Raw genomic sequence first — 20978 nt, forward strand, 5'->3', positions numbered from 1 at the left:
CCCAGAGCGTGCAGGGCCTCCTGCAGAGAAAGGGGCCCCAGACTAAAGCCACCCATGTCCTGCAGTGCCTGTGGGAAGACGGTACTCTTGGAGCATGTGCTGTGGGCTGGCACAGTGCAGGCCAGGAGGGCACGCCCCCCTCACTCCTCTTAAGGACCCACTGGGCCAGTGAGCAAAGTCTCTGAGGCTCCAAGAAGCCAGGAAAGACCTGGGTTGGGGCAGCCCAGGCCCGGCCCTCACTGCCCTCCCTAGTGTTCAGGCCAGAAATGCTCACCTCCAGTGCCTCTTTGGTAATGGGGTATTTCTCCAGGCTGGAGATGACTTCCTGCACCGCCACCATGTTCCGGATCTGCAAAACAAGAGCTACTGGTCAGACCCCAGGCACTTCTCCCCATGCCAGCCTGCTCCAGAACGCTCCCTTTCACAAGAGCCAGTGGAGCCAGCATCACCAAAGCCCCCACCTCGTGCAGCCTCCTACCTGCTCCCAGGGGCCAGCATGGCACCCAGTGCACACCCTCCAGTCTGCCTCTTCTAGTGCATGGTGACCAGTTTACCATGAGCCTATCTATGGACACGCCCACCTGTCCAAGTGGCTGTCACACAACTGAGATTCACTGTGTTTATGAAACAAGATTTCCTCTTCACATGGGAGATGCACTCAAATCTGCCATCTGATGGGAGGTTGAAGGATTTATCAAATAAAGTGCACCAAGTTGAAAAGAGCCATACATAATAATCTAATCAATTTAGTTAAATTAATGAGACCTCCAGAGTTCATCTAAAGACACCACAAGGAGAGCAAAAGTCAAAGTGGGAGAAGACCAATGCCACAGGGCCCCGAGGATCCACCTGGAGCACAGAGAACTTGGGCCAGGAGACACGAATAGGAACTGGACAAAACAGGAGATCGTGCAGCAGTGCTCAACTCTCTTAGTCATCAGCAGATGCAGACCGAACCCACCAGTGGCTGCTACACTGCAAACACACCTGACTGGTGGAAATGGGGTCTGACAATACCAGGTAGTTCTGGGGTGCAGCCAACTCTGGGGAGCGATGGGGCTGTGTCTAGTCAAATCAAACACGTGCATGTCTCATGACCAAGCAATTCTATCCCTCACACGATACTTGCTACGAGCCAGGCCCTGTTCTACCAAGGTCTGTTTCCACATAGCACTACCTTGTTGAATTATCACAACCTCAAGGGGAAGGTACTATTATTACCATCACATTTAATGAATGGGGATGGCACAGAAAGGTGTGGGTCATGTGGTCATATGTTATAACGACACCAATGTCTTCCAGGAGTTGAAGGAACAGACTGAGAAATTCAAGAGCACTAGAAATGAGCACACTGCAGCTTCAGTGCATTAACAAGGTGAAGTTCAAACCACGCAGGATGAAAAGTCACAGAAAATACATATTGTTGATTCCAATTACACCAAGCATCACAGCACACTCAAAAATTAACTCAAAATGAATCCCAGACCTAAATCTGAAAGCAAAAACTCTAAGGCTTCTAGAATAAACAGGAGAATACCTTTTCAACCTTGGGGTAGACAAAGATTTCTTAGGAGCCCCAAAGCACTAATATCCAAGAAAAAATACAAACTGGGCAGTGAGGAGGCCGGTCCCACAGGGACGAGGCCACCCTCTCCCTGTCCCCAGCCCTGGGATTCTGGCCCTGACAGGGTCCTAGGCTTGCCACATGGCCTGTCTCCACTCCAGTGACCTCACCCTGGTATATTTAGAGCCCTGGGTCCCCACAAGCTTATGAACCAGCAATCCCCGCAGAGCGAGCCCAGCGGCACAGAGTGTCCTTGTCCTTGGGCAGACACTGTCCTGCTGCCAGACAGAAGGGGGGGAGGCAGAACACCTGAGCAACCCTAGGGGCTGGCAGCAAGCTGGCACTGTAGACCTCACACAGCTGGAGACCCTCCTGGAGGCTGCACAGGGGCGGGGATGCGGTAAGGCTTGCTTGCGGGCCCCACTGTCACAGCTGAGCAGCTCCTGCACTCGGGCGGGTGTGCAACAGAGGCTTTCGGCTTTGAGGAGGCTCTCAGGCTCTCGGCCCTGTGGAAAGTGCTACGTCCTCTGCCTTCTTCTTTCTGCCCCTGCTGCGTTGAAGTCCAGGACCCCTGAGGGCTCATCCCTCTGGCTCCGCTCTGGCCCCCACTCTGGCCATGATGGCAAGGGCACTGAGCACTGTGTGGGGAGCATCACCTGGCATTCTGGAGGCAGTCAGGCCCTTGGGACCAGGAAGTGGACCAAGCCCTGCCCTCACCACACCAAACAGTCAGGAGTCCTGGGGTCTATGCAGTGCCAGGTTGGGCCTCCGGCCTCAGACACAGCAGAGAGTGACACCCCGGCAGCCTGTGGCCCTTGCCTCCCACCCTCGATGAGAGGACCCTGTGCATAGCAGGGACGCCAAGGTTCAGATATAGATAGCCAAGGGGAGGCTCCCATCCAGGCTCCAGGCCTATAAAAAGTCCAGCACAGGACCCGTGGGGCAGGGAGATTGGGTGCCAGGTACCAGGCAGGCCAGGGGTACCTGTGGTGAGGGCAGCATCTGAGCAGGGCCTCCCAGGGTGGACAGGAGAAGCCCCAACACCTCAGGAGATGGTGAAATGGCACCAAAGCCCTGGAGAGGGGAGAGGGGTCCAGAGCAAAGACAGTGGCATAAGTCAGGAGGCCAGGAGGAAGAACAGACCCAGGGGAAGTAAGCTGGCTACACAACCTGCCTTCCATTAACTTCAGCCACTGTGGGAGCTAAACTGCTCCCACTACCCCAACAGGCCACCCTGTTGCTAGGTCCTTCCTGGCACCCATCTGTCTGAAAATACACTCACTCACGATCACAGCAGAGACCATGCCATTACTGTGCGGGGAGGAAGCCTCTGAGCTACTCCCAGGCACTGCTCTCAAAGAGGGCTTTGGGGCAGCTCTACAGGTCATAGTGCTCAAGGGTCACTCACACCCTCCTGCTGTCAGGAATAGCCTGGCACATCTGTGGCCCTTCTGTCCTTTGGATATCTCCCTTGGGATTCATTCCCAGGGAATGAAGTCAAACCAAAACTAATAAACAAAAAAAAACACCTCTCAAAACTATATGCCAAACAGCTTTCCCCAAAAGGGCAGAATTCACACATGAGGGACATCTGAACACCTGCAGCCTCATCTTCTCATTAGGGCTCCTTCAACAGATACAGATTAATGTGAATTTCCTCAATAATTAGTGAAGCCAAATGTCACCTCCTTTCTACTAATGCTGACTTCCCATGTGAACTGCTCACTGTCCCAGCCCACTTACTTTCATTATTTGACTGGCCTCTTTATTGCAAGTAAATACCGTCCCAGGGTGGTGATGTCTGCCCCTGTGCACACAGGTGCCTAAATGTGCTCAGGGCTGGCGCTGCAGAGGGAGGTGTCAGGAGCGGGGAGGGCTACTCTGGAAGAGCAGGGCGCAGGTGAGGTGGGCCAGGCAGCGGGGGAGCACTCAGAGCAGAGCAAAGGCAGGGCAGGAAGTCAGTGGGCAGCCCAGGGTGTGGCCCAGGTGAACACAGTCAGCTGGTGACCACTGGTGGAATTGACTCTGTTACTACTGCGCCGAGTGCTTGCGGATCCTAGACTGGAGATTCATGAGGGACAATCAGGTATCCACGGTCAGACAGGAAAGCGAACGAACAACCATCCCAGGCAGAAAGAAGGTGAAGCAGCCAGTGTCTCCACATGGAACACACGGACACCCCATAAACTGGCCTCCTCCAGGCCGGCTCAGGGAGAGGAGAGAAAGAACCCTCCTCAAACTGTCCTCACTCACACCTCAGGGACGCCCAGGGGCACACGCTGGGAGGCGGGGAGGGAACGCTCCTCACCACTGACCCAGTTCCCAGGGTTCTTATGCAGACCTCCCACCACGTGAGAACCAAGGGCAGGCGGGGAAGCAGCAAGGCCTACCTTCTAGTGAGCCCCTCATCACTTGCTAAGTCACTACTCCAGCCAGCCTAACCCACGACATTTGCTGCTCAACTCACGGGAGGAAGGAAGGGGTGCTGGACACGCACAGGTGACAGGACCAAGGCAGGACAGCAGCCCTCAGAAGCAGCCTGGGTAAAAGTGTGGACTACACAGTGCAGGATGCCACCACTCCCACATCACATGTCTGAAAACTGTTCTGTGAACTGGTTCAGTGGTCTGAACCTGGATCCACGTGCAGAGGTGGGGACGGCTCAGGGGGGACAGACCCACCACTGACCAGCCTCCTCCTCGTGGTAATTCAGGGGACAGGCCCAGGCCCTGAGTAATTACCACCCTGTGGGGGATTTCCAGCCCTGATGTGAAACAAGGAACTGAGACTTCTTTGGAGTCTGCAAGGCCCCTTGCTCACTGCTCCCTTTTCTCCAGGCATCAAGGGCTCCTGTTCCACCCGAAACCCCCAATCTCTCACTAATTAAGCTGGACCTGTGCAGCCCTGGTGGCAAAGAGGAAACCCTGTACTCCCCAAGTCCAAGCACTGGTGAGACTCAAGGGCAGTAAGCCAGGGAAGGCCCACCCAGACTGACTCTCTTCACAGGACCACTACTTGTTGGGTTCCTCCAGGGGCCAAGGTCTCTAGCTTTTCTCCCTTGAAACTCTACTTTACAGATAAGAAAAAACTGAGAGTCCAGGAAGGTAAAAGAGGTCCAGTGCTCACCACGTAGCTAGAAGGCAGGGGAGTGTGGCTTTATGCTAGCCTGGCACAGGGTCTGCCCAACACACACGGCCCAGCTGGTGCTTTACTAGGTAGGGTGAGGGAGGGCACGCAGACACCACCAGGCTGGTGATGCTGGCATCCCACCCACATACTCTCCCCGACTTGCCACTGCAGGGAAATGCACAGGTTACAAGAGTTCCACACAGGGCTGGCTTCATGCCCAGCAGCACCTATGGATGGCCAGGCTGCCTCTGTCTACCCCCAGGGTGCACTGGAGCCAGAGAGGTCCCCACGCCCACCCACAACATCAGGGGCTTGAGCCCACCCTCAACGCTTGCCCTAAGCTGCAGGACACTTGGTAAATGACAATGGCACTGGAGCCTCTCCCTGCCAGGCCCTGGAAGGAAATGGCACACACTGAGGATGGACTCACCCCGCCTGTCTAGCCAGGCCCTGACCACACTGTGGCCCTGCATCTATGCAGCACAGCCCACAGCAACTCCTTCAGTGGGCTCAAAGCCCGCCGGGTCAGCAGCAAAAACTAGTTCGCTTTAAAACCAACCATGTGTAAGTCTCTTTTTTTTCTTTTTCTTTTTAAAGCAGAATAGTCTAGACTAGAATTTACAAAACCCACTTAGCTCGAAAGGCTTTGGAAGTGTTCATCAGCGAGCAAGCTGTCCTTCCAAACCAAAACACGACGCAGATGGCACCCAGAAGCAAGCAAACCTCGAGCCTTTCAATGTGCTGAGCATTGTAAGGCCATCCTTGGCTGAGTCACTGTGCCCTGCAAGCCACACAGTGGGCGTCAGTCGTGTCCACGCGGATGAAAGAGGCTTTGCCAGGCGAGTGCGTGTCTGTGATTTGGTTCCAGTCTCACTCTTTTCAGCCACAGCAAGTCTTCCCGCTTCTGATGAACTCCACATGTTCCCAAGGTGGGTGCTATTCTGTGACTCTAACTGCTTCTACTGCAAGTCAGTGCAAGAGGCGGTGCCTGCATCTCCCAGAGAGCCTGGCGGTGACCAGCCCGTGTCCCACCCCATCTCCCTGAGCGAGGAAAAGAAGTCAATGTGCCTTGATTCTACCTCTCAGCTCGGAAGGTGCAGCCTCCTGGCCCTGTTCTGCCTTGCCTGGTACCACAGCCAGGCAGGAGCCAGGGGAACCTCCCTCAGGCAGGTGTCATGCCAGCGCCCTGCCTGGCAAAGGTGCCTTCCTCTGCCAGGACCCCATGGGAATCTCGCACTCACAAGGGTGAAGTTTCTCTCATTCACGGCTTCTGAGAGGAAGAACGACACTGGGGCAGGGGCTGTGTCTCAGCCGCAGCCACCAAGCTCACCACTTGCAAAAGCACAAAAGCACTTCCTCATTGGTGGGGCTCATCTGCTCCCCAGCAGCATCCACAGCTGGAGGATGGCCACTGCCTGCGTGGCCCTGACTGTTGTACACTCACAGCCTGCAGAGCGCCCATGGCCAGAGCAGCCGATTGCAGCCGCAACTCGGCCCAGAGGCAGCAGGCAGAGCACTGCTTGCACCTAATAAGCAGCCCAGGAAGAGGAAGCCCAGGGCCCAGGACAGCAGCCATGAGCCTCTACCAGCCATGGGACCTCTCCGAGAGGCCTGCAGAGGTGAGAAAGGGCCCTCTCCACAGTGCTGGTCCTCTCTCTCAACTGTCCCAGCAGCTCTTCCCAACAAAACTACAAACTTAAATGCTCTTGACCTCTGAATCAGGTCAACATACAATTCTTGTTGTAATTCAGCCCTTTCTGAGAGCACAGGAGCTCTCAACAGGAGCTGGTTCATTCCTACACTGATACAACTGGATAGTCAGAAAGCCAAGCAGAGCGTTTTCTATCTGCATCCATGCTCGCAGAAGGGTCCAGGTGGCAGTGCATCTGATGACAGCACGCCGGGTGAGGTTTCCTCCCTCTCAGCCGTGCTCTCGTGGGAACAGCCAGTAAGAATACTAGCTGCGCAAGACGAAACACCCGACGCCCAGGGGAGGGGCACACACAGTGCTCGGCCCACACACACGTAGAATACAGGCGATCCAAAACTAGAACAAGCCAGCTTTTTAGGAAGTGATGGGGCCAACCTCCAAGAGAATGCTAAGTGAAACAGCGAGGTGACAGCAGTGCACTCTTGTGCTGCCGGTGAAAAACGCCTGGCGCTGGGGCTGGGCAGAGAAGCAGCCGGGCCAGACCTGGCTTCCAATGCTGGTCCAACTAATAAGACTTAAAGCAAGACCAGCCACCAACCTGAGCCCAGCTCTCCCTCTGGCAGCTGGAAAGCCTGGGCGGAATGTTGGGAAAACCACAGACTGTGTTTGTAGATCCTCAATGGCACACTGACCACCATCCTGGGAGACTGTGCCCACAGCTGCCAGGCCAGGAGAGGGTCCTGTGCACTGTCCGCCAGGCCGCTCTGGGGTTTCTAAGATCCCTTCAGGCAGCACAGTGCCTAGTGTGGCGCCAAAAGTCTGCCAGTCTGCTCCTGGGCTGCTATAGGATCCTGAGAACAGGGGATATCCTAGAATTTCCCTCAACAAGTCACCAAATGCAGGCCTGGAGGATGCAGGAAGGGCTGGTTATGGCCCAGTCCTGAGGCATATGTAGAAATGGCCAGAGGCAAGGACAGAAGTAACAGGTGAGGCACCACAACTGAGGCTCAGCTGAGCGGCCAGGAGCACCAAAGTGGCGATATCAAGCAGGCTCCTTTAGGACATGAGAAGGACTATGGAGAAGAGAACCAAGGACATACCCCTTCTCAGAGGGCCTCAAGCCCAGAACTGGTCCCAGAACCTGAGGCTGCCAAGCCTAGTTGGGTAAAAGTGACCACACCCACAACCGACGACCAGGACTCCCGTGGTAAGCAGTAAGAGTGTGTTACAGACACGTGACTGACTCGGCAGGGTCTGGTGGCCCTCACTTTCCTGGGCACTCCACACGGGGTCACCAATGTCTGTTCTGAGCTGGGTGGATGTGAAAAGAGTAACAGGAACTGCCAGAGCCTGGGTGGGGGCCACACTGGTTAAGTCATTTGGTGAGTCACAGGGTTAAGTACGGAGGAGCCCATGTCACCTTCCACAGAACAGGAATCTGTGAGATCCGCAAACTCACCAGGCCCTAAAGGTAATTGAGGGTGGGTATGCCTGTCCTACATGACACAGCAACCATCAGGCAGGACATGGTCTAATGGGCTGCGTGAACTCCATATCACATGCTCCAGGGCAAAAAGCACCAGAGAAGACTGTACACAGGAGGTGAGCAGAGAGCTCTGAGCCCACCCATCTATTCCCTCAGCCACGAAGTGGGAAGATGACAGAAGCTTCCTACAGGCTCCTGGGAGGGGGACAAGAGATACACACATGAACACCCAGGACAGGGCCTGGCTGGCACACGTAAGCGCTCAAGAAAGGGGGTCACCACAGAGCCTGTCATGGGACTTGAGAGGGATCAGGTCCAAGGCCACCTCTTTCCCCCACCTGCTGCCCTGGGCTCTGTGTGGAGCTAGAAGAACAGCAGTGGGCATGGGGACTTTCTCAGTGGGCACTCCTGCAACAGGGGCCCCCGTGGAGAAGACCAAGGACATCGTCCCATGGAACAGGAAGGCAGGTCTGTGCACTGTATCAAACATCATGTAAGGATGAGCGCTCATGCCCCAGGGCCCAGCCATTCCACTCTGGGGTAGGGACCAACAGAAACGTGAGCATGCATGTGCTGAGAATCGTCAGAGCAGCCCCGTCGGAAAACCACCCACGTGGCCACCAACAGTATAACGGACGACTAAATCATGGTCTAGCCATTCAACGTCGAATGAACACACTACTGCTACTCACAACATCAAAGATAAATCTCAAAACAGGCTGAGTGGAAAAGCCAGATACAAAAGAATACATTCTGTACTGGATTGGAAGCTCAAAAGCAGGCAAGACTTGTCCATGGTGACGGAAGTCAGGGAAGTTGGGGGTGCAGAGACACTAGGAGAGGGAACAAGAATGGCTTCTGGGGAGAAGCTCTATTCCATGACCTGGGTAGGGGTTTCTGGGGTATGTTCACTTCATAAACGTTCACTGAGATGTAATACTTACAACTTGTGTACTTTTCTGGATATATGCTACAGTTTAATGAAAAATTGGTCTTAGAGGCCATCCCATCCTAGAAACAGATGCCAGCGCTACTGGGGTTGAAGAGGAGGGAGAGGTGTTGGCGAGCCAGCCCCTCACCCCCCACTCGGCAGCAGAGACCCTCTCAAGGTCTGAGAACTACCGCACCAGGAGCCCAGGCTACCTGAGATACCCAGTGTGTGCAACGCTTCACAGCTCACAGAGAAAGGTGTCCACACGCTCCTATCCTGGGCAGAGGCCAGTCTGGGGAAAACAAGGGTGCTCTTTAGGTTCCATGGAAGGAGCACCGAGCAGGTCAGAGTCCCCAGGAAGGAGCAAGCTCTGAAGTTACTGGAGAGAGGCAGGCAGGCAGGCAGCAACCACTGCCTGGGCATCACTAGCCAGCATCCTGGGTAGGTGGGCAGGCGGGCCTCTGTCTCCTACCACACAGTGGTTCTCTCCTGAGACCACAGACTTCCAAAGTAGGTGTTATGCCACTTCCACAATGAGGAAGCCAGGGTGCCCATTACACACCTGGCCACAGTTTCATTACTAACCTAACCTGCTAATCCTGTGCAGTTAGCCCATACCTGCCTCCACACAACAGGCCATCAGCAAGTCGTATTGGTGACAAGGGCAGAAACAGCTGGCTCAAGGGAGAACAGTGGAACAATTTGGATAAGGAAAATTCTGCATGCCTACACCAGGAATGAAGATAGCAAAGAAAGACTAGATATTAAAGTGGGGGAGGCAGATAACATTCAAAACTCAACTTAATCTGCCATATTAAGAGGCCAAAAATGAAAAGCCTTATGATCATTTCAACAGATGTAGAAAAAACATTTGACAAAATTAAACATCCATTCCTGATGAAAACTCTCAGTTGGCTAGGAGTGGAAGAGAACTTCCTCAGCTTGATAATACCCACGGCTAACATCATACTTGATGGTGAAGGGCTGAATGTTTTCCCCCAGGAACAGGTACAAAACAAGGACATGTGCTCACCACTTCTATTCAGTCTCATCAGGAGATTCCAGCTAGTGCAATAAGGCAAGGAAAAGAGATAAAGAAAGGGAGGGAGGGAGGGAAGGAGGAAGAAAAACCATCCAGTTTGGAAAGGGGGAAGTAAAACTGTCTTTATTCACAAATAACAGAACAGTCTATATGGAAAATCTTATAGAATCTACAAAATAAGAATAAGTGAGTTTAGCAAGGTGGCAGGATATAAGTTCAATATAAAATTCCACTGTATTTCTATATGCAAGCAACAAACATTCAGAAACTGAAAATTTAAAAGCCAATTCCATTTACAATAGCAATTAAAACTATGAAGAAAATAGATAGCTAGTGGGAAGTAGCTGCATAGCACAGGGAGACCAGCTCAGTGCTTTGTGTCTACCTAGAGGGGTGGAACAGGGAGGATGGGAGGGAGGCTCAAGAGGGAGGAGATATGGGGATATATGTATATGTATGGCTGATTCACTTTGCTATACAGCAGAAACTAACACACCATTGTAAAGCAATTATACTCCAATAAAGATGTTAAAAAAAAACAAACTATGAAGAACTTACAGATAAATTTGACAAAAGATGTAAGACCTCAACACTGAAAAGTACCAAACATGGCTGAGAGACACTACGAGAGGCCTCAATTAATGGAAAGATATACGAAGTTAATAGCATGGAAGAGTCAATATTGTTAGGATGTCAGTTCTCTCCCAAACTGATCTATAGATTCAATGCAATCCCAATCGGAATTCCAGCAGGGTCTTTGGGAGAGATTGACAAGTTGATTCTAAAATGTATATGGAAACGCAAAGGTCCTAGAATAGCTAACAAACTTTGAAAAAAAGAAAATCAGAAGCCCATATTATCTGATTTTTAAGACATTATATAGTCAAGACAGTGTGGTATTGGAGCAAAAACAAACAAACAGATCAATGGAACAGAGTAGAGTCCATTTAACAGGTCCACACACACACGGGCAACTGATTCTTAACAATAGTGGTAAGGCAATTCAGAAGTGAACGAATAATCTTTCAACAAATAGTGCTGGAATAACTGGATAGCCATAGGCAAAAAACAACACTGAAACAAAACATCAAATCCTTGACCTCTATCTCACAAGACATACAAAAATTAACACAAAATGGATCATGAACCTAAATATAAGAGTTAAAACTACATAATGTACAGAAGAAAACACAGGAGGAAAATCTTAGTGACCTTGGGTTTAAAAGGCAAAGACTTTATAGTAATATGAAACAAAAAGTACAAACTATAGAGAAAACAAACTGGATTTCATCAAAATTGAAAATCTTTGCTCTTCAAAAGATGACACTTATGAAAATGAAAAGGCAAGCCACCACTGGGAGAAAATATACATGAATCATATATCTAAGAAAGGACTTGTCTCTAGAATATATAAAAATCTCTTTCAATTCAATAATTAGGCAAAGAACCCAAGGGGGGAAAAAATGGGGAAATGATTTGAACAGATTTTCAAATCTATCACCAAAGAAGAGCTATGCATGGCAAACAAATAATTGAAGAGATGCTCAGCACTATTAGCCATCAGGGAAATTCAAATTTAAAACACCATGAGATACCACTACATACCTATTAAAATAGCTAAAATTAAAAAAGACTGACCACATGGAGTGCTCATCAAAATGTGGGACAACTGAAACTCTCATACACTGCTGGTGGGGTTGGAGTATAACATGGTATAATCGCCTTGGAAGACATTTTGACAGATTATTAAGCAACCCAGAAGTCCATCAACACAAGAATGGATAAACAAATTGTAGTATATCCATAAAATTAAATGTTAGCAACAGAAAAGAATGAACTATTCATATATGTACAACATGCATGAATCTCAAAATAAATATTAATGAAAGAAGAGCCCAGACACCACCCTGCCAAAAAAGTACATACTGCATGATTTCACAAAGTTCTAGAAAAGGCAAATTAATCTACAGTGACAGTAAATCAGCAGTTGCCTGGGGATGGGGGTGGGCTGAAGGGAAGATTACAATGGGACAAGAAAAAACTTTTGGAAATATCTATTACCATGACTGTGATGATGGCTTCTCAGGTGTATTTACAGATCAAAATATATCTAATTGTACACTTTAAGTGTGCACAGTTTATTGTATGTCAATTATACCTCAGAGTTGTAAAGCAACTATGGAGGCAGATGACAGATGCGACAGGTCCTAGAAAAAGGAGGAGGGGTGGGAGGCAAAGAGAAGGAACACTTCTTTGTTGGAGGTTAGGCATCAGATGCCCCTCCTGGGCTCAGCCCTCCCTGGGGAGGTAGGTCAGACAGAAAGTTCCTTCCCCCCTTATGAAGATGAAATGAAGAAGTCTGTCATGCCTGGGCCTCCCAGGGGTATCATAAGGACTGTATGACAAAGGCACGTGTGTATAACGCACTCCTAAAAGCAGCAGGCATCAATCCATATATATATTTTTTTCCTGGACATTCTGCTTGCCCCTGCAACACCTGTGCATCAACAGACTGCACATCCTAACTGTGGGCTTGGAAAAGGTGACTCCTGGCTTTCCTTCAGAAAACGCACTATGGCTGGAGCTGGGTGACAGTGTCTTATAGGTTGTGAAATGAAAGGCTCACTAGCCGCCGAGGACTGAACTTCAGGACATGTGCCCTCCTCAGCCTGCCTGTGGGGTTTTGTCATACTTCAACTGGGAACCCAGGAGAGGGAGCCAACTTCCCATGCTCACATGGGAAAGGCCAGTGGCCACAAACATCTACAGAAAGTCTTAGGCAAACAGCAGTCTGTTCTCCCCTCAAACAGTTGGTGTGGGCGATAACCTGTCTCCATCCTCCTGACATGAAAACAGCCTCAAAGCATCTGACAGCTTCTTTTCCCCCCTCACTCTTCATGGTTTTCTGCAATGTATTAAGCTTCTGTGACTGAAAGTGTCTGAAATCCTGACTTCCCTCAAGACAGCTGAGCTAGACCCTTACTACTCTCAAGTGTGAGTGAATGGATGAATGAAGGACGGATAGATAAATGAAGCCCCATCTTACTGTCCTTGGTTGCTGGGCACCATGTTTACTCCAATATTATAAACATCTCAAGGGTCTCCCTCTGCAGCAAGTCAGGATGTGCAGTCACCAAGTAAGTATCTCGAAAGCAAACAGGCCTTGTCCAGTTTCCAGCTGTTATCTGTACTGGCCACCCCACAAGGCTCATGGGAACAGGGAGGTGACTCTCAGTGCTCCTCACACAACCCCCATGGAAGACAAGGCCAAGGGTACCATGGCTGGGTGGCCGGCAGAGGGAAAGCTGAGGCAAGGGCAGGAGAAGGCTGTGACCAGGGTGGCACAGGCTCTGATACTGCTCCAAGCAAACACGTTTGCTCAGCAGGGCCCAATGGCTTTGGAGAGAGTCTCCCATTTTCAACACAGTGGTCCTAGACGTCACCACAACCACAAATACTTTCTCCAAATTACCTTCTTGGCCACCCTGAAATGATTCTGATGGGTTACATAAAGCAGGAACAAGGAAAGCCAGGTGAGATTTTTGTGGAGGCAACATTAAAGCAATGGGGGGAACCAAACATCACAATCCACCATGGTAATTCAGTGACAGCATGATCCACAAGCAGCAGCACTGCTTGGCATGGCGGATGAGTGGAAGTTTGCTGGTAGAAGGTGATGGAGGACCACCACGGCTCCCGAGGTCACTTGCTACCAAAAGCCAAACCAGCCGCTTCCTCCCAACCTTCCTTGCTGGGGACCCTGGGAAAGCATGACACCCAACAGCAGCCCCCGCTGGGCTGGCGTGGACCCCCATCGGCACTGCCTGCCTCACCCCAAACCACCTGCATCCCACAGGGCAAGGGGTGGCAAAATGGATCCTGAGGACAAGAGCCTGCCCCATGGCTAAATGTCACAGGACAGCCCTGCAGCGAGACACGAGGTCCCGGTCATCAAAAGTCCAAGGCAAGGTGGGACCCCAGCTGGGTTCCAGGAGAAGCACCATAGCAGCTTTCCCTTGCTTTAAACATACCAGGCAGAGAATACTGAGGAGCACTGGGAACACAGAGGATTTCCATTTTTACTTCGGTGTATCATTTTCTAACATTACTTTTTCACTATTTTAAATCTATTTTTTGAAACTTTTTTAAAGGTCTGTTTTTGCCCCTTTTCATAATCACCATACAGGTGGATACCAAATACGACTGACCATGGCAACTAGGTGAGGAAACAGAGCACAAGTTTTTACTAAAACCTACATTAACATTAAAAAGGAAATTAAAAAGGAGCTCTACCTCACCCCTACCTGTCACTGCACCAAAACTGCTCTGCCCAGGCAACTTTTCACCAAAGCCAAGGACCTGTCAGCCCTGCCTCGTCTCATCTCTCGGACCCTGAGCAAATCCTGACATCCCTCCACATGCTCACCTTCTTCCTCTTGGAGCTCTTCAAGGCACAACCCGAGACCCTTTCCTTCTCTCACTCCACTTCTCCGCTGCCTGAGCAGTCCCACCCCCAGGCAGCTCCACATCTGCATCTGGGGCCCAGGTGCCACCTCTGGACCCACCTGGCGGCACTTCTGCATCTCAAAGGCACTGAGGGTGTCTAGGTACCACTGGCTGACTCCATCCCTCCCCACCCTCAGAGGTGGGGCAGGACCCTCGGAGCAGGCAAGCCCCCTTTTCTCTCACCTCCAAATAAACACATTCACACTAGCCCAGTCAGGCATGTCTTCTTTGGACCCTGGTTTCAACCCCGAAATGGTGGACCTAAGCCCACCTCCTGGCCAACTTGTGATGGGCACTTTGTCTGAGTGTGCCCACATCCGGTCCCGTAACTTTTTATGCAGACTGACCATGTCTGACCTAACACAGTGCTGACCGGGCTCACGGATGGGGACCTGAGGCTTCATGGTGCCCAAGTTCTTCACCCTAAATATCTCGAGTTCTCCTCCGCCCACTTTGGTCTTCCTTTTCTCTGAGAGTATCTTCTAGGCCACTACCTTTGTCACTCTTGAACCACAACAGCCCCAGGAGGCAGATGACAACACCATGGCTCAGGTCTGGCCCCAGAGGCCAAGCTCAGCAGGACTGTCTCCCCTGAGCCCCTCAAGCCCCCCGAGCCCCCACCAGCCTAAGCCATGGTCACGTTTCTCTGGCTGACCTTCCTGCTCTTGTCCAGAGCCTGCAACAATTATGTAGTTGAAATTGCATCACAGATAACTGTTTTTTTTTTCGTTGAACACTTCTTCCTGTTGTTACATAATCTTCATAATGATCTTGTTTAACAGACAAACGTCCCATTAATGCATCATTTCCTTGACCTTCTCCAACTGCTGGGCATCCCATTTCCTTCCGGGTTCCCCTACTGCAACCAATCTTGCAATGATCATCTTCACACGTACTACTTCCTTCTCTCATTTTTCCCTCAGAAATAAATTCTCAGGTGTTAAACTCTGCTTAAGGGTCCAAATACTTTTATGGCAACTGGTTCTGCCTCAGCTATTTTTCACTCCCACCTTACACTATGCAATGACCCCATCACGAAGGGGAGGAAGAAAGCAGGGCTGAATCTGATGTACCCTGCACAGGGTCCCCGAGAGGCGGGCCCACCTGTCTGGCAAACTGCCCTCAAATGTCGGAGCTGTTATCCTGCCCTTGTCATCTATCCCTTGACTCCACCAGCAGGGAAGGGAGAGAGAACCCAGGACACACAACCCTCCAGGACCGGCACTGAGACCATTCTGCTCACAACTGCTGACCGCTTCCTTGCACAGAAATGGGAGAGAACTGGGCCCCCTGCCTGCTGGCTCTAACTCAGAGGCTGTTGGGAAGACAGGCAAGGATTAACGCGACTGTCACTCTACCTGGGGAGGGCTCTAACAGCCCTGCAGGGACACAATGGCACAGGGTTGGGGTTAGGGGGTGTGGATAGGAGCAAATATGGCATTAGCCTTGCTGAAACCTAGAGCAATTTTTACAGCCCAGTGGTGAGGTTACCAAGAGTGACTCTGAGATCTGCAAGGAGAACACAGCCAGAAGACAGAGCTGCCGTTTCCAAGGAGAAGGGCACCCTGCACACACTGAGAGGGAATGGCTGTCTCCAACATCAGGTAAATCTTGGATGCAGGAGCCAAAATCATTCAGACTGCACACTGAAACTGCCGCAGCCAACAAAGACAAGACACCAGAGTTCATTCACCAGCTATGTATTTACCAGGAAAATAAAAATGTATATGTGCTGAGGAGGAACTCAGGGAGCAGAGGGAGCTGGAGGGACTTACATTCAGGGTGGGGAAGGCAGGCGACAGACAAGCAAACAGGACAAGGTGACTGTACTGAAAGCTATGAAGAAAATAACCAATGTGACATGCTAGAGGAAGGCTTCCTCCAGAGCCTGGGCCAGGAGGGGTGGTCGCCTCAGCTTGGAGCCCCAGAGAGAACCTGGGGCAGCAAAGGGTCTGGAGCAGACTTCTGGCCCCACCCCACCTTCAGAACAGCTGGCTCATCGTGTACCCATAATGGGCTCCAAGCATGGCCTCCATGACACTCGAGCCAAGAGAACCATCCCAGCAGCCAGCTGCAAAGGCACTGATGCCATCTTGGACAAGGAGCCTGTGGCCTACAGCCCAGATCCAAGCAGGACAGGGGTAGGGACTCTGCCCAAGAGTGTGCTGGCGCCAGCTCACACCAGCCCATGAGAGCCTGTGGTGAAGCTTTCAGGAATCTTGGGAGCCAGATGTTAAATGCAGCCATTGTTAAAAATGCAATGGTAAGGCTGGGACTGACCACCTGAAGGCTGCTGTGGGCAGCTAGTTATCTCCTGCCTGGCAGCATTCTAAATTTTCTAGAAAAGTCACATAACTGGGTTTTTATAGAAAACCTCCATTTGTATTTCTGTAGCTAATTCCAGTTTTAAAAATACTGTACTAAGAAACGACACAAATCCTTGAGCTCTACCCAGCTCACAGATCACCTCTATTTATACCTCAGTGTCAGGTACATGGTAGACACTAATAGCATTAAAACTGCACAAGCAGTTTTAATGGCACATGGGTGCCAGGTGCTGTTCTAGACGTGTGAAGTGTATTAACTCATTTAATCTTCAAAACAACCTCAGGAGATAGGTATTATTACTTCCCCCGTTTTCTGTATAAGGGCAGTGACACTCCAAGATGTTAGGTAACTTGCCCAAGGCCGCACAGATAATAAGGCATGGAGCCAGGATCAGGTCCAGGCAGTCTGGCTCCAGAGTTGGTGCTTGTAAGCTTTATGTTTAGTTCCTGAAAAAACAAAGGCACCAACATGCATAAGCAGACATAGTACCCAAGGAGCAGGAATGACTTATATTTCATTTGACGAAGATTCTGGTTGAAATAAATATCACTTGAGATGTTCCTCTGAGCAGCAAGGATGGACACTACCTCTGCCTTACTTCTACTGCCATATTCCTGAGGTCTGGGGTGACCTCTGTCCTAGTTAACTCGGCATCCTATCCATTTTAGCGTGTGTCCTGGATTTTTCATCTTTTAAACAAAGTTTTAGAATTTTATTAAAAATAGTTTTTAAATGGAATTTTTATTGCTTTTTAATAAACCATTTGTGGTCAAAAATTGTTTAACGTAATTTACTTTTAGCACTCTCTTTTACTTCTCAAGGGCATCTTCATTTGGAGATATATGTATTTTTTAATTGATGTATAGTTGATTTACAATGTGTTAGTTTTAGGTATACAGCAAAGTGATTCAGTGAGAAACGGCTGAGAAATTTAAATATCATATGATATCACTTACATGTGGAATCTAAAAAAAAATGATGCAAATGAACTTATTTACAAAACAGACTCACAGACATAGAAAACAAACTTATGGTCACCAAAGGGGAAAGGGGAGGAGGGATAAATTAGGAGTTTGGGATTAATATAAACACACTACTATACATAAAATAGGTAAACAACAAGGACCTACTGTATAGCACAGGGAACTATACTCGGTATCTTGTAATAACCTATAATGGAAAAGAATCTGAAAACGGATATATATATATACATATATATATATATATATATATATATATATATATATATATATATATATATATATAACTGAACCACTTTGCTGTACACTTGAAACTAATACATTGTAAATTAACTATACTTCAATTTTTTAAAAAAGTATAACAGATTTTTTAACTTAAAGAAAATGCAATGACAGAAACTATACAATAAGTTATACTGAAAACAAAGGTGATGAAATACTCAAAACTCATCACTTCCTACTTATTTTCTCACATTTACTATTTTATCTAGGTTTCTGAGTTTATTCATTACTACTATATCTTCATGGTGAAAATGGTGTACTACTGAGGCATCTCTTCCCAACTCCACATTTGGTGACACACATGTTAGTAGCTTGAAATCAAACATAGTGGAAGTATTTATACCATGGAAATTGGCAAACACTACAAATCAGGGCTTGATTTATTGTTGAGTTGGTGGCCTCTGTAGAGTCCTGGGCTGTATCCAGCTCAATGCCTGTTTTTGTAAAGAGTTTTAAAATTTCATTTTATGTATTTTTTATTGAGGTGGAATTCACATAACATAAAATCAACTATGTGAATATAAAGTTTTATTGGAATACAGCCACATTCGTTTACAAATTGTCTATGGCTGCTTCTGTGCTATGCATAAAGGCAGAGTTGTGACAGAGACTGTATGGTCTATAAAGCTGAAAATATTTACTATCTGGCACTTTACAGAAATAGTTCACCAACCCCTGGGGTTTAGACTTAAGAAAATGTTGATTATGCAGATTAAACTTAAAAGTGTGTCATGCCTGTAGCTGTTACATTAGGAATAGCACAAACGATGAGGAAATATTCTTCCAGTATTTGAGAACTCTTTTCTGATTCGCTAAGACATTACTTGACTCATTAACATAAAAATTATCAGTCAACATTCATGTCAGGACTACACTCATATGCTGATTATAGATACAAAAGTTCAGCAAAAAACAAGGAAAGCAGTCTGTGAGAATCAACTGACTACATCAAATTGACAATGAAGTGTTGTGTTTCATTATTATTTGTAAATTGTCTGCTACCTATCCTTTCTCTATCAGTATAATTTATAAATTATGTGTGTATAGGCATACTTTTTTTTTCCTGGAGAGCCAGCTGTCGAACATTTATGGGCACACCACTAGAGTAAATTAGAGTTCTTCATTACTTCAAAGTGCTTGAAATAAAGTTTGAATGAAACTAAAATCCATTTGCATTACTGTAATTCAACATTACATATAAGTGAAAAGAGGAAAGAACCTGGATTCTTTAGATACCAACTCTTATAAATTACGGTTTACTAAAAAAATGGTTCTAGGTTTTATCATCTCTGCATGCAAACTGAATTTCTCCATGGTGATTATCAACATCAAGCAAAAACAAACAAAAAAGCCCACCTAACATAAAAAAGTTATGTTCATGGACACAGTGCTCCCTTTTATGAAAATCAATAATGTTACCTGGAAAGTCAACAGAAGTTCAGTATTTAATACATTCCCTAACACTTTACTTTTCTCATAACTATACTGAAGAAATGTACTGCTCCTCCCCCCACTCCCACTTCTAGTTTCCCAGTGCCCTGCCTGGATACCCTATTTCCTATGTGTGCCATGAACACACGTAGTCTGGAGGCAGGCAGTGTGACAGCAGGGAGGGGATGGGGCTCTTTACAGAAGCCTGAAGGAATCTGAGGTCACAGATCTGGGGAGCAGATGTGCACAGTCATGAATGAGGGAGACGGAAGTATAAACTGAGATGAGAAAGGAAAGAAGGGTCCAAGTCACATAGCACCTGTAGATCATGACAATAAGGAGAGGGGATGTCTATTCTAATCACATGGGATCTTAAGTGAATGATGTGATCTGATATTGGTTTGGACGGGGCAAGAGGGAAGTGTTCCAAGAGGGCGATGGCCAGGCTTGGACAAGAGATGGAGAAAAGATGATGAAGGGAGAATATACATTTTGGTAGTAGAGCCACCAGGACTTACAGATAGACTGGACATACTAAGGTGGAGAAAAGCAGGGAGCACGGATGATGCTGGGGCTTTAACAGGGCCACAGTTATGGCCGCACTGACTGCAATAAAAACTCAAGAGTCCTGCACAGGACTTCCCTGGTGGCGCAGTGGTTAAGAATCTGCCTGCCAATGCAGGGAACACGGGTTCGAGCCCTGGTCTGGGAAGATCTCACATGACGTGGAGCAACTAAGCTTGTGTGCCCCAACTACTGAGCCTGTGCCCTAGACAGGCGAGCCACAACTACTGAGCCCACGTGCCATAACTACTGAAGCCCACGCACCTAGAGACTGTGCTCCGCAACAGGAGAAGCCACCGCAATGAGAAGCCTGAGCACCACAACGAAGAGTAGCCCCTGCTTGCTGCAACTAGAGAAAGCCGCGTGCAGCAAGAAAGACCCAACGCAGCCATTAATTAATTAGAATAAAATAAATAAATAAATTTTTAAAAAGAGTCCTGCACATCCTCTCTGTCCTGGGAGGCTGGACCCCAGTGCTCTGAGAGCATGAAAAATACGACTGGGGGACTTGACTGGGGTAAAGAGTTGCACACCCCTGCTCTGAATCTCCCAGAAAGGCATGAGAGAGGAAATAATCCTCTCCTCTCCACTGGCTGCAGTACACAGTGGCCCCACGATCCACTCCACATCTGACTGCTCTCAATAGTTCAAGTGCTCTTCAGGCTAAATCAATCTACTTTTATTTTCATTTTTTTACGTTTAATTGAAAAAACAATGGAGCACAGGAAAAACAAAAACCGTTCCTATTGCCCCAATACAAATGCTTCCCATTTTACCCCAAGTTCTAGTTTTTGTGCCTTTTCTAGTTGTGCAAGGCTGACAAAAAATGCTCCTTTTCTTCATCATGGCAAGGCTTGTCCATTTTTCTTCAGAGCCTGCAGGATCATTCTTCACAGCTCTACGCCATTTGACTCTGTGGATACACCATGTTTCCTAAGCCTCTCCCACGCCATTTAATTAATGATATTAAAAATTATTATTACATAAATATATTCATTAACATTGTTATTAAAAATGACCATGTATCTGTAAATAAATTTCCAAGAGTAAAATGACCTGATCAAAGGACGTGGCCATGGCTATG

At 48.5% G+C, this 20978-nt stretch overlaps 1 protein-coding gene across 1 annotated transcript in view; it reads right to left on the bottom strand.

The window, feature by feature from the left end:
• Positions 1–20978, bottom strand: part of MED26 (mediator complex subunit 26) — a 39328-nt gene that overhangs the window by 3121 nt on the left and 15229 nt on the right. The window contains exon 2 of the mRNA XM_065874890.1: positions 275–349. Within this exon, the coding sequence (XP_065730962.1) occupies positions 275–349 (75 nt within the window). The remainder of the gene's footprint in view (positions 1–274; positions 350–20978) is intronic.

The sequence above is a fragment of the Phocoena phocoena genome, chromosome 3 (genome assembly GCF_963924675.1).
Source record: "Phocoena phocoena chromosome 3, mPhoPho1.1, whole genome shotgun sequence".
Taxonomy (NCBI): Eukaryota; Metazoa; Chordata; class Mammalia; order Artiodactyla; family Phocoenidae; genus Phocoena; species Phocoena phocoena.